This window comes from Accipiter gentilis, chromosome 10 (genome assembly GCF_929443795.1).
Source record: "Accipiter gentilis chromosome 10, bAccGen1.1, whole genome shotgun sequence".
NCBI lineage: Eukaryota > Metazoa > Chordata > Aves > Accipitriformes > Accipitridae > Astur > Astur gentilis.
In genome coordinates, this window is record NC_064889.1 from 12221447 (window position 1) to 12233523 (window position 12077).

General features: G+C 42.6%; 1 protein-coding gene across 4 annotated transcripts in view; it reads left to right on the plus strand.

Annotated features, from left to right (window-relative positions):
- Nucleotides 1-300: 300 nt before the first annotated feature.
- ATOSA (atos homolog A) overlaps nt 301-12077 on the plus strand; it is a 48845-nt gene continuing 37068 nt past the window's right edge. For 2 of the 4 annotated variants that reach the window (XM_049811503.1, XM_049811504.1), the window contains exon 1: nt 301-711. Coding sequence is in view for 2 of the 4 variants with exons in the window: in XM_049811504.1 (XP_049667461.1) it covers nt 696-711 (16 nt within the window). In the remaining 2 variants the exon portion in view is untranslated. Of the gene's footprint in view, nt 712-7919; nt 8080-8883; nt 9124-12077 lie in introns of those variants that run through there. The other 2 variants (XM_049811502.1, XM_049811505.1) reach the window with 2 other exon arrangements.

Genomic DNA, 12077 nt, shown 5'->3' on the forward strand with positions numbered 1-12077 from the left:
GAGTTAGTCAGCGGCGAGGAGGAGGAAGGGCAGGAGGCAGAGCCATGGAGAGCAGCGCTCCGCGGCGGCGGGAGGGGCGGGCTGTCTGACCGACCGGGGCGAAGCGCGGGGGGCACGGCCCGGCAGCCCGGGCGGCAGCGGCGGGGCCGGGCCGGGGATGAAGGTGCCGGGCAGCCCCCCGCCGCCAGCCGCCGGCCGGTGACGGGGCGGGGGCCGCGGGCCGGGGAGGGGAGGGAAGGGAAGGGAAGGGGGGGAGCTCGCTGCCCTCCTCGGGCGGGCGGGAGGGAGGGAGGGGACTCCGGCGGGGGCTGCCATCGCCCGGGGCCGCGGTGACTCAGAGCCGGCGCGGCCGGGGGTGAGCCGAGGTCTGTTGTTGTGGGATTTTTTTCCCCGGCAGGTTATAAATAGCCCCGCTCGGCGCCGTGTCACGGAAGGACACCCTGGCTGGGCGCGGGGAGAGGCCGCCGGCCCTCAGCCTCCCCCGGCCGGCCGCCGCCAGCCTGCCTGCCGGCGGGCCCAGCTGCTAGCGGCGGGGTCGGGCGAGCCCCCGGCGGCGCGGCCGGCCTCCGGCTTATTGTTTTGACACGCGAAAAATAATTCGTATCGCTGGCGGGAGGCAGCGGCAGCCAGGCTTCGCGGGGAGGGCGGCAGAGCGCTTCGGCTCCCTTCAGACCTCGCGGAGGAGACGGAGGAAGATGAAGCCGGAACGAGGTAAAGCGTTTGTCAAGGTATTTCTCCTTTGGGTTTTGTTGCCGGGATGAGCCGCAGCCCGGTGTTCGGTGTTAGCGCTCTGTTCCCGTATCCCCTCCCCGGTCGTTTTGGGGGGATGGGAGAGAATCCAGGTACTCGGGTTCAACCGGGGAAATGCTGAGGAGAGCGGGATACCGGGGGGTGCCCCGCGAAGGTGGTCAACAGCCCGATGTCCTGCCTGCCCTTCGGCTTTCCATTGTCTCGGCTGGGTGGAAGGGAGACGGAGGAACGCCGTAGCGAGCTGCTTTTGCTCTGGGAGTGCTGCAGTTCGTGTGTCAAGCACAATCGGCTTGTCAGCACGGAACTGCAGCGCCGAGGCGAGAGGCGGTCGGCGGCAAACCGGGCATCGACTGGGGTGTCGGCACATGTACACGGATGTCAAAACGGAGCTGAAAAACACCCTGAGAATAACCGTAACTTCCATCTGTGGTGGTTTATAACCTGACGGTGGGTTTCGTTGCGGTTGTAAAGGAGATGTATCCTAACAAGCGTGCCGAAATACTCATTTTTCACAATCGTTCGGCTACGTCTTTTCTGGATTGCTAACATCTGGTTTTACAGAAAAATAAAGTCGGCTGTCTACGTATATGTTTATAACACTTCAGCTCTTTGGCAATACAGCAACAGCTGCTGATGCCCCTAGAGTTGAAAATACGGCATGACTTCTATTTTGATCCGCAGGACCAGTGACTGTTGATTCCTGTTAGTTAAAGCGAGATTATTTTTTTAAACAAATCTCATGAGTGCTCATCGTAGAATTTTGAGTGTTAAGGGAAAAAAAATAAATCTTGCTTGGCTATTTGGATTTCTTAAAGTTTTGATGATTCTATTGTTTACCTGGTTGCTTTCAGTTTTAAAAACACATTCTGTTTGTGTCATAATCACTTTGGTGTTTTGAGAAACACTTTTAAGATAGCTTGGATATCTGTGTATTAAACGCTAACACTTACATGACATACACGTCTTAATTAAGTTTGTTAATGATACGTTTGCTAGTAGCGACACTGCATAAATGACCACTCTTAGGTGGATTTCTCGTATGTACGTGCTGTAAGGATTATATGGTGTGATGATAGCACAGATAGTACAGAACCGATCATAAGCATATGCATAAATTAATGGGGTTTAAGTACTAGGGATTTTAAATGGGCTTTTCTCTTTGCTTTCCTCCTTGTTTCTTCTTAATTGCTTAAACCTTCACCTGGTCAATTGCAGCAAGGCAGGTTGTTTTTAGAATAGCTTTATATTTTCATACCAGACCCTGAAGTTTGAAAACTATTTACTGTCAAAGTGAAATAAAATTTAAAAATAGCCAGGTAAAACCCAAGTCAATATTTGCAGCTTTAAAATGTTCTGCTGCAGCAGTTAAAAACCTTTATATGACCTTTGTCTATTCTTTAATTTTTAGGCAGAAAAAGAATGTTAGAAACATTTTTAGTTGCTGTATGATAAGTGATCAGATGCCTTTTTTAAACCAATCTGGTGTAGAGGAAACCAAATTTATAAAGAAAGGAAGTTATTAGGCTGTTGGGTTGTTGTGGTGTTGGGTTTGTTTTTTTCCTCAGCTGACGTTAATAAATCAAAATTCCTATCTGTTGTAAAATGTCTCTCACAAACTGGGTGAAACCCTTCAGAAGTAGTATCTTGAAATTCTTTTAAGATAATTAACAAAACTCTTGAAATAAATCATGGATCTTGCCAAACGTTGGAGAGTATCTTCAGCCATTTTAGTAGATACCTCTAGCTTAACTGAGCTAATGTAATAGAGCGATACCATGCACAAAGGGGGTGTGAAAGTGCTGCCTAAATGCCACATGCGGCCCACAGAGACTCTTAGCAGGCACGAATCATGCAAATGTTTAAATGTGCTGCTTTCTGCATAGCAGCTGCACCACAAGATACAGGCTGTCAAGTGTGCAGTCACCTGCTTCCAATTGTCGCAAATTAATAGCAAAGGAGAGGAGAGAAGCAGACCCCTCAGCTTGCCATAGTCTTCACTTTTCTACAGACCCTCAAAATCCTGAGAAGACTGCAAATCTGCACATGAAGTGAAACATAAAGAAACAGACTCTTAGAAAGACTTGAAATACTTTGTGGTTTTTTTTTTCATTCTTACAAATAATTGTATCAGAATCCATTTGGAACAGGGAGATGTAGTTCTTGTAGTTAGAATTAAGCTTAAAACTATACTTAAGATTGTAATGCCCAGGCATGTTGGGAGAAGGTAGGGTTTAGCCTTTGTCATACTACCAGTAAGGTTCTTGTTATCACCAGCAAAAGTGGGTGCTTCAGGAGAAGAAAGGGGAGATCTAAATGCGCAAGCACTTTTTTCTAACAGTGGGAAACGCTGTAGAATATTTTAATTTAAGGAGGTGAGAGGGATGAGCAGAAATGAAGAAAAAAGGGAAATTTAGCCCTAAGGTACTTACCTTCCTTTATAATAAGGAAAGTTTGAAAATTACAGATAGAAACATGCAATATATGAGAGCGGTATGGAGGAGATGGAATATGGAGTGTTGCATAGCAGACCCATGGAGCAGTTTAAGTGAGGAAGAGATGTTTGAAAGTGCAGGTAAAAAATGGGGACTTACCCCTTTGCCATGCAAAGGCACAGGGCATTCACAGAACGTGTCTCATGAGCATCGCTCAGGACTTACCCATCAGGTGGTGTGTCAGTGTGGAAGGGCAGTGCTTGCTCTAAGCACATTCACATAACTGCCTCTATATTGAGTCTAGAGAATGCGGTAACTAAAATACTGATGGCTGCTGCTTGGCTTTACCTTTCCTATGCTGCCATTCTTAAAGTGAAGTGTTGAAGCATCTTAAAATACCGTGGTCACTTTGCTTCAGCTGAGGCTTCACCAGTGCCAGTGAGAAGAATGATTTATCTCCCTTTCTTACATACAGTGTTTTTGGAATGATGTTTGAGTTTTGGGTTGGTTGTTTTTTTTTTTTGTCTTTCTGGAGTAACAACATATTAGCTTACCTAGCTTTGATCCACGATACCATCATGATTTTGTTTCTGCAGTACAGCTGCCTAGTCAGCTGCTTCGTGTTGCATGTTTGGACTGCTGTTTCCTTCCTCAAGTACAGAGCTTTGCTCTTGCTTCTATTGAACTTCGTTCTAATGACTTCTGATAGCTTCGCCAGTTTATTGAGTTTGGAAGACAGAACTAGACTTCGTAGCAGAGTGCTTGCAAACTCTTCCAGTTCAGCTTTGTTCATAAACTATATAAACACGCTGTTTCACCATCGCACTTAATGAAAACATTGCATAATGTCAGGGTGATAGCTTACTGCCAAGCTCAGAAGGCTTGTTATGTACTCTTAGAGTAAACTTGGTGCACAACTGGAAAAAATCTTGTGGTTTAGATGAATCTACAGTATAGTCATATTTTACTGTGGGAATGTTACAAGACATCAAAAGTCTTACTATAGTCTAAATAGCTTAGCGTTACTGCTCCTTCCTCCTCCCTCCCCCTCACTGCATGAATGATCAGTTAAAGGAAGAAGACAGGCTTGTTTGTCTCTAAATGCATGCTGGCTGTTTTTTACCACCTTATTCTAGTCTTTTCTTACTTTTTTATTACCTTTCTTTGTTTATTCCTCTGCTGTGTGTTCTCTGTGTAGAGACTATTCTGTTTTCACTTACAAATTAAGCAAAAAAGCAGTTGTCTCTTACTTTCTGAAGCGTTAATTCCCTCCTTGAGATTATCCTAATTTAAAGAAATGGCTTTCTGTCAACAAGAGAGAAACAATCAGTCTGAAGACTGCTTTTTCTCTTCTCCTTCCTTCTTTGCAAGTTAAACTCAGATACGTGCCTCTGGGTGTGTTTGTAGTTAACTGGGTTAAGATACTTTGTTCCACCTTATTTGGTGGTTTGGTATGGGAAGAGCTAACTCTTTGGGCTCAACAAAAGTCTGGTTACTACCTCCTCTTGGAAACATAGCTGAAGGATTTCTGGATGTGTCAGTGAGGAAAGTTGGAGGAGAGATTAATGAAGATGAACAGCTGATTGAATGCTTTTCTTCAGATCCTTAGGAGGAAGGATGAGGAGGCATGTGTTTGGGGGGGGGGGGGGAAGTGAGCTGAACCAATGTGTTCAGGAGTTGTGGAGTTAGTTGTTAAGTTAGGAGATCTGGATAAGGTCCTCATTTTTAAAAACAAGACTTGCTTTTATGCCCTGTATTAACTCCGTGAAAGATTTTGTGGAAAAGTTTTTAGCAAAGATGATGTGCTACAGGATATGCAGATCAGGAAGTGAAAACATCTTTCGAAAAAGGATGAGTGGTATTTTAGTGTCCTATATTGCACTGTGATACAGGCGCTTTAATTTTATAGTATTTTCTCAGCGAAATGTCACCAAGCACTTAAACTTTTCTGTGGTGGAATGATGTAGCCAGTAAACAAAGTAATAAACTGGAAATGAGGTGCTTCCTGCTTAGTGGAGCTGTCACTCCAAAAGCGTTTGGGCAATGCTTCGGGCTTGGTTGCCACAGGTAAGTGCAGGTTGGGTGATAATGAGCTGGAGGTGACGCTGCTTCTTAGCCCGGGAGGAAGCCGTGCTGGCAAACACGCTCTGCTGCGCTGGGGCACGTGCGAGAAGGTGCGTGTGACGAGGGACGCCAGCTCTGACGGGCAGGAAAGGGTGGGGGGGGTGGGGTGTCTGCTTTTCCTTTCAAATAAAACCGGCTTATTCGTTAAAAGGAAGAAAACGTAAAACTGTTTAGGATGAAAAACTGCAACCAAACCAACCAACTGACAGGTGGTCAGGATATTACACTCATTCCATTTATAAGGCATGAAGCCATCTAGCTCTAATCTTTGGGGAGAACAGATTTGTCCTGATCACACATATTATATAGATGCAGTGGATGAGGATGAGTGAACAGGAATATAAGCCTTTTTTTTGGTTGGTTTGTTTTAATTGAGGGTGGAGATGCTTTCCAATACAGCTCTGTCCTTGCACCCATGAAATGGGAATATATGCTCTTATTAAATTTCTACTACAAAAATGTAACTTCGAAGAATTTTTTGCTTTTAGGTGCTTAACGTCCGTCCGTCCCGTCCCGTCCCCCCCCCCCCCAATAAATCTTAAGGATATTAATTCATAGAATTTGAAAATCTTAAATTTTGGTTTGAAATGCCTGCTTATGTTAAAGTTTTCCTACCTGTTCTGCTACTTGTACCTAGGTGTCGACAGTGAGGCAAGTCCTCCTGTTGTAGAACTAGCTCTTGGGTTGGAAGAGTGCTTTTATTGGTGTTCAACGGTGAGAGTTCTTCATGCATGCCTGTTCCTCAGAGAGAACAAACCATACTAGTAACAACTTTGCCACTTTCTCTTTGTTTAGTTGGTGTTGTCCATACTAGCCACCTTCAGAGGGGCTCTTGTTGCTAAAACAGATGATGCTGGAGTGGCATTTAGGTGGATATTTTGGGGCTTGTGGATGTGCCAAACCCATAGGCTTGGGCTATATTACTGACCCTCTGACTGTATTCTTTACTTGTTGAAGTGAGAAACTTTGGCATGCCAGATCAGATCCCTGGGCTGAAGTGTATTAGATTGGACTTTGTTGTTAAGGGCAGTGTTGAAACTATTATTGGATCTGAGGTCTGCCAGCTTGTAAATGTTTTTAAAAATAAGCTAACATTTATAAATACAGATTCTCATGAGAGATGTGTTTTTTTTGCCAAATGAAATTCTGCTTATTAAAATTAGAAATCTTCTGTGAAAACAGAGTAACTGACGGGAACAAACCAGCTATATGACATTTGTTAAAAGAACTTGCTTTGTCTGCTTCACTGATTACAAAATGTTTCTTTGCTATTTTGACAAACTTCTACTAATAGCAACTGTTAAATGGTGGTGAAATAGCCATAGACTTTTATCCTATCAGCAACAAGTTTAGGATAACAGTCCGGCAGTTACTAGCTGTTCTTTTAGTCAATAAGGTCTTGGAGTTCAACTGTTATTATAGCTATAATAACTACTTCCTCCGTTCTTAGTGATACTTGGTAAACTATGGTTTTTAGATTTTTGAAGGTGTCTCGCATCATTGTCTTTCAAGGTGGTAGTAAATTGTTCAGTCTTTGCAGGTCATTTGTATTTAATGTTTAGACAGAAGCCAGTTTTTAAGTTTGAATTGTTTTAGAAGCGCATGTACAATTGCATGGTTACCTTTGTACTGCTGAGTACAAAAACTTCACGTATAAGTAGGCAGTTAAGGTCATCTGTAAACCTGGGTGAATGCAAATTCAGAAGAGTACCTCTTGGACTTGGGTTGGACTTTGGGAGACTTCACATTCATTACATAATCTTTTTTTTTTTCTGCTGGTCCTGTGCAGGGTGGGATGACTATAGCTATAAGCACACAGCCAAAGCCATGTGCAGTTATTCTTGATCTGCATGCATAACTGTACCAAGATTTGAAGAGATTTTTTTTATAAAGGCTACTTGTAAACAGTACAATTGAATTGTAAGACAGTCATGAAAGTTCTTCAGCTGTTCTTAACAATTCAGTGTTATTCTGACCGAATCAAATCAAACTTGCTTGTATTAATACATTTTCTTCCTTGTTAAATTGGCCTGACTAGTTCTTTTGGCTAGTGATTGTTGCATTACCCTTTAATGTTAGCTTTGGGACCAAAACTATTTAAAGTTGCTATCTGGGATGGTATTACTACATTGTGTTGACGCAAAATGCAAAGATGTAATAGGATAGTATGAGGATGTTCTCAGGCATAATTTGGAGAGGAGACCTGTGCGTGAATCAACAGAGGCAGATGAACACATGGGCAAGGAAGCACTCCACAAATGTGAAATACTAATGACACTTTCATGTCTGTTCTGAATGTAAGAATCCTTATTATGAATAAAGGTAAACAAAATAGTCTTACTGAGAAGTCTTCTGGACAACGTTGTTTCTAAAGAAACAATAAAGATAATAAAAATAAATAACAATAAATAAAGAGCAATAAAGGGAGTTTTTCAGCTCCCCCCGTACACATTTATTTTGATTTGACTGCTTTTCATTTTTGTGGGAAGGCATCCAACCTCTTTCTGTCCAGGCATGTAGTAGCCAGTAACCACGGGACACTTAGACTTTTCTCTTAGCAGTGATCAATGCATTTCCCAAACCTATTGCCAAGTATGACTTTTTTGTTCCTAGGGAAAAAACAAGTTGGATTTCCTTCTGAGGTATAATAAAAAAGAGAATGTATCTGAAATAAAGAATCTCTGGTTGCACGAGCCATGTCATCTGTTTTACATTGTGTATCCTGTGAAGTTAGTGACTTTTTTTTCCATTAAGATCCCTGGGAAACAGGTTGGTAAGTAAGTTCATTTTTGGACTGTGATCTTCTTTAGTGAGACTACATGCAGGTGACCGCTTAGGCTGGTTTAACCTCTTAATGGTGCTGTGCATGCAGGGATTCTTTTGCCCACTGATAAGCCTTCAGGATTTCTAGGGCATGTTTCACACTTCTCTGTGCTGCAATAAATTAAGCTTCTTTCTCAGGGCGCTGTGCAAGTATCATCTTGTTGGGTATAATGGGGGAGGGAAGGGCAGAGAGAGAGAGAGAGAACTTCAGGGGAGTTGAGGATGGCGAGTATTAGCCCGTATCCTCAGTGCGGTCAGTACCATGGTGGAAGGTGGTAGGGCGGTGGTGGTTTCTACTGAGGGTCAGGGGAAGGAGAAGGAGAGGTGCAGGAAGGAGCTGCTGTGGTCAGCATGCTCTTTTTTCAGAGTGATGGGAAGCCATTCTCCCCTGCCAGGTATTGTTCTCCTTGGTTCCCTGCCAGGGCACTAGCCCAACAACGCAAGTGAAACAAGCCACGGCTCAAACTCACACTTTCAGGCAGGTCAGCAAGTTCGGTACAAGGCTTTGTCGGTAGACTTGGAGGGGCAGAGAGGGTGGTTAAGAGTAATATCTGAGTAAATGTGTGTGACGACTACTTGCTGAAGGCATAACTAATGTGTTTAGCAGACAGTGAATTTTTGATATGTTGGGGTGATGCTTTTTTTCTGTGCAGTTTTCTTTCAAGTCACAAGTTTTTTGTTTGCATGTTAGATGTGAATATTTACCACACAGCTCCAGTAAGACATCCTATTTACTTGCTCTTTTTTGTTACAGCTTTTACTCAGGCCTTTAATTCTGATAAAGTTGTTGGACTTGTGGGGAGGGGTGAAGAGAACAGATACATCAAGAAGAGAAGAGGAGCTTTAGTAATTATTCCAGTGATGTGGAGTAAAAGAGGAGGAGTTTCCTACCTGTAGGAACTGAACAGGGGGGATAAAATTGTCAAGATCCGTATGGACCGGGAATGCATGGTTAGGTCGAAGGGATCAGTATCAACACTCATGCTGCTCAAAGGTAAATCCTTTTTTCTCTGCTGTATAATTCTTTAAAAGCGCGTCTTCAGCCATATTTAATGTGCAAGGTTTCCCACTTCAGATGCCTTTTAATGAAAAGTACGGCTTTGTTTTGCTTTATTTTGAGGGGGAAACAGCTTCTTCCTTTTGAAGCACGTGCTATTTGAATGGCCAAAGAAATTTTCTTTACCGTGGAGAAGCCATGAGAAGCAAAGTATCTGGAGGACCAGAATTGGAGGCGAGGTCTGGGTGATGATTGCTACCATAACTACACTAGTAGCAGTATTCACAGTGTAACTGCTTACACCACACTAACGCAAGGAAGGTGTGGAGGACCTCTTTAACAGTGTGCATGCCATTAAACAGTGAATGAATAAAACCAAGTAGCCAGTTTATGAAGCTGAAATTTGAAGGTAAAGATCAGGACATCAGCGCAGAACTGCTAGAATACACATCTCCCTCATCTTACATGGAGTGATTTAGTTCACTAAAATTGGCATAACTGGCTATTATTGTACTGCCTTTGGATGTTTCCTACTGATAGCCTTGCTGAATAATGAGTTTCTCTGAGAAAGTATTTTTGGATCTACTAAAGAGAAAAGGTTAAGTAATGATGCTTGATATGCGTTGTGTGTTCTTTCATCCCGTCTTCATGTTGAGAATATATAATGGACTTCCATAAATGTTTTAAGACACTGTTTGTAAGCTGGCTGTGTTCATCCTCGGTTAAGCTTCTAGTGTGAAATTTTGAGCAGTTTTATGGTATGCACTGATTTTTTGTTTTGTTTTGTTTTGGTTTAAAATCATAGTGGAACTGTTAGCATCTGATGCTTATGACTTTTCTAGGTGTGCCGTAGACTGTATGTTGTCTTTCTCACTCAAGAAATTTGAGTTTAAACATCAGAAAAGGAAAACTATACACAAATTATTGAGACTGTGAATGGTATATCTTATCAGCTCTTTAATGTGCGTTGCAAGCATCAAGAACTGATCTCAGCTTTGTTCTGAGGAACTGAGCATCTGAGGGGGAAGAAGGGGAATAGGGTTGTCTACATGAGAGTACTTAGTGGTTTTTATATTCTGCAAATTAATAACTCAATCCAAAATGATTGTTTCAAGCAAGGGATGTGTTGGTAGAAGTGCGCTTTTGTTTTTAGCTTGTCTCTACAACTAGGCTGTGTAAACATGAGGTGCCATGAAGTCAACTTACGCTTTGCTCCTTGGGAGTCGTCTGCACACCTCGCTTTTCCTGCACAAGGCAGGGCTGGAATCTGAACTAGAGTGTTTTTCTGAACTAGCTTCTTACTAGACATCCTGTGCTTCGGCACAGCCCTCCAAAGGCTGAAGTTGGGCGGTTTTTGTAATGTAGGGATGCTGCCAATTAGGTCTACTGGCAAGTGCCTCTGAATTGATGCGTAGTTGACTTGATACTGAGATGAATCACACTTGGCTGCAATTTCCTGCTTTGTGAAATGTGTAGGAGTGCTTATTCCTAAAGTTTGTGTTAGGATAAAATCCATTCTTATCAAGACCTCATCTTTTTTATTTTAATAAGTGTTATCCTGTTTGTGGCAGAAGGTGGGTTAAAATACAGTCCATTTATCTTGCTTATTACTCGTCATTTTGCACAGTATTAAAACTGCAAGGGTATTAGTATTTTAAGTGCAGCTACTTTATGATGATGATGGAATATGCAGCTTAGGATAAAGTCCTATGTATATCTCTGTGCTACTGTATTCTCTTATGTTCAGTTGCGCTAGCAATGTCCTGTTATTGTATGTATCTTGTGCCTCTGCTGGAATTTGTGGAAGAGTTTGAGATCAAACCGAGAAATGAGTAGCATGCTTCGAGCTGTGTTTTTTTGGTGGAATTTCTAATATTGCACTTTCTAAACTTAGCATTTTATTAGGCCCAATGCATTCATTGCTGGGGTGCTCTTCCACGAACAGACACAGCGCTCGGCTCCGCGTACCTGCGGCTGGTTTAGGACTGTAAGCTTAAAAGCTGGAGCGTCAACATGTTGTCCTACTTTTACTGTATTTGAAGAATATCAGGTGTGAAGAGGATCTTTGTGATTGCACTCCAGTAGCCCAATATGGAGAGACTGTTCAGGAGCATTATGGTGGGTAGGTATGCCTGTCATCTAGGGGCAGCTGCTCCTCACGTTTTAAAACATTGTCAGTTGGCCTGTAAAAACAACTGGTGGCTCCTGAATCCTGTCTCTGCTGGCTGCCGCGGGAATCGACGCGGGGTTGTTGCTTCTGCCTCTTGTTAGCAAAACTTCTCAACATGCTGTGTTTACCAATGTGATAAATATTCCTCTTACCCCTCCCGTTCCTCCCATAGATACTGAATAACTGTTTCACAGAAAATAATCTGAGTACTTTTTTTCAAAGACTAGGTGGTTGCTTGATTAAGAAAACTTGAAATTGCTTTTTCAGACAACTATGTAAACTACGGTGTTTTTGTAGAAGTAAATGTTCCGTGCAAGGAAAATACTTGGAAAGCAAACTGAGATAAAATATACAGGAAGCTTGAATGTCAGTGACTAATGAAATGGTATGTTTTGTGTATAACTTTCTGTAAGGCACTATCTGTATCTGCAGTCTTTAAATGGACCAACTACTAAAAGGTATCCAGCCTTCCTCGGATAAAATGTCTGCTTTAAAATCTCGTGTAGGCTATGTTTTTTCGCAACCACAGCTAAATGATACTGCTGTGTAAAATGTGAATGGGGAAAAGCCGTTGTTCTGTGAAGTAAGTAGCATGTTTTCCATGCTCTTGAATGCGCGAGTGGGTGCTACTGGATTTTGGATGTGGTTGTGAAGTCTAGTTTGATCTGGACTTCTCATGGTTTCGTGGCATCTAATTACAGAACAACAGTTTTAGTCTTGTTTTGTGACGTGGTTAGGCTGAGAGTAGGATTTATTATTTTTTTTTTTGGTGCTGCTGATG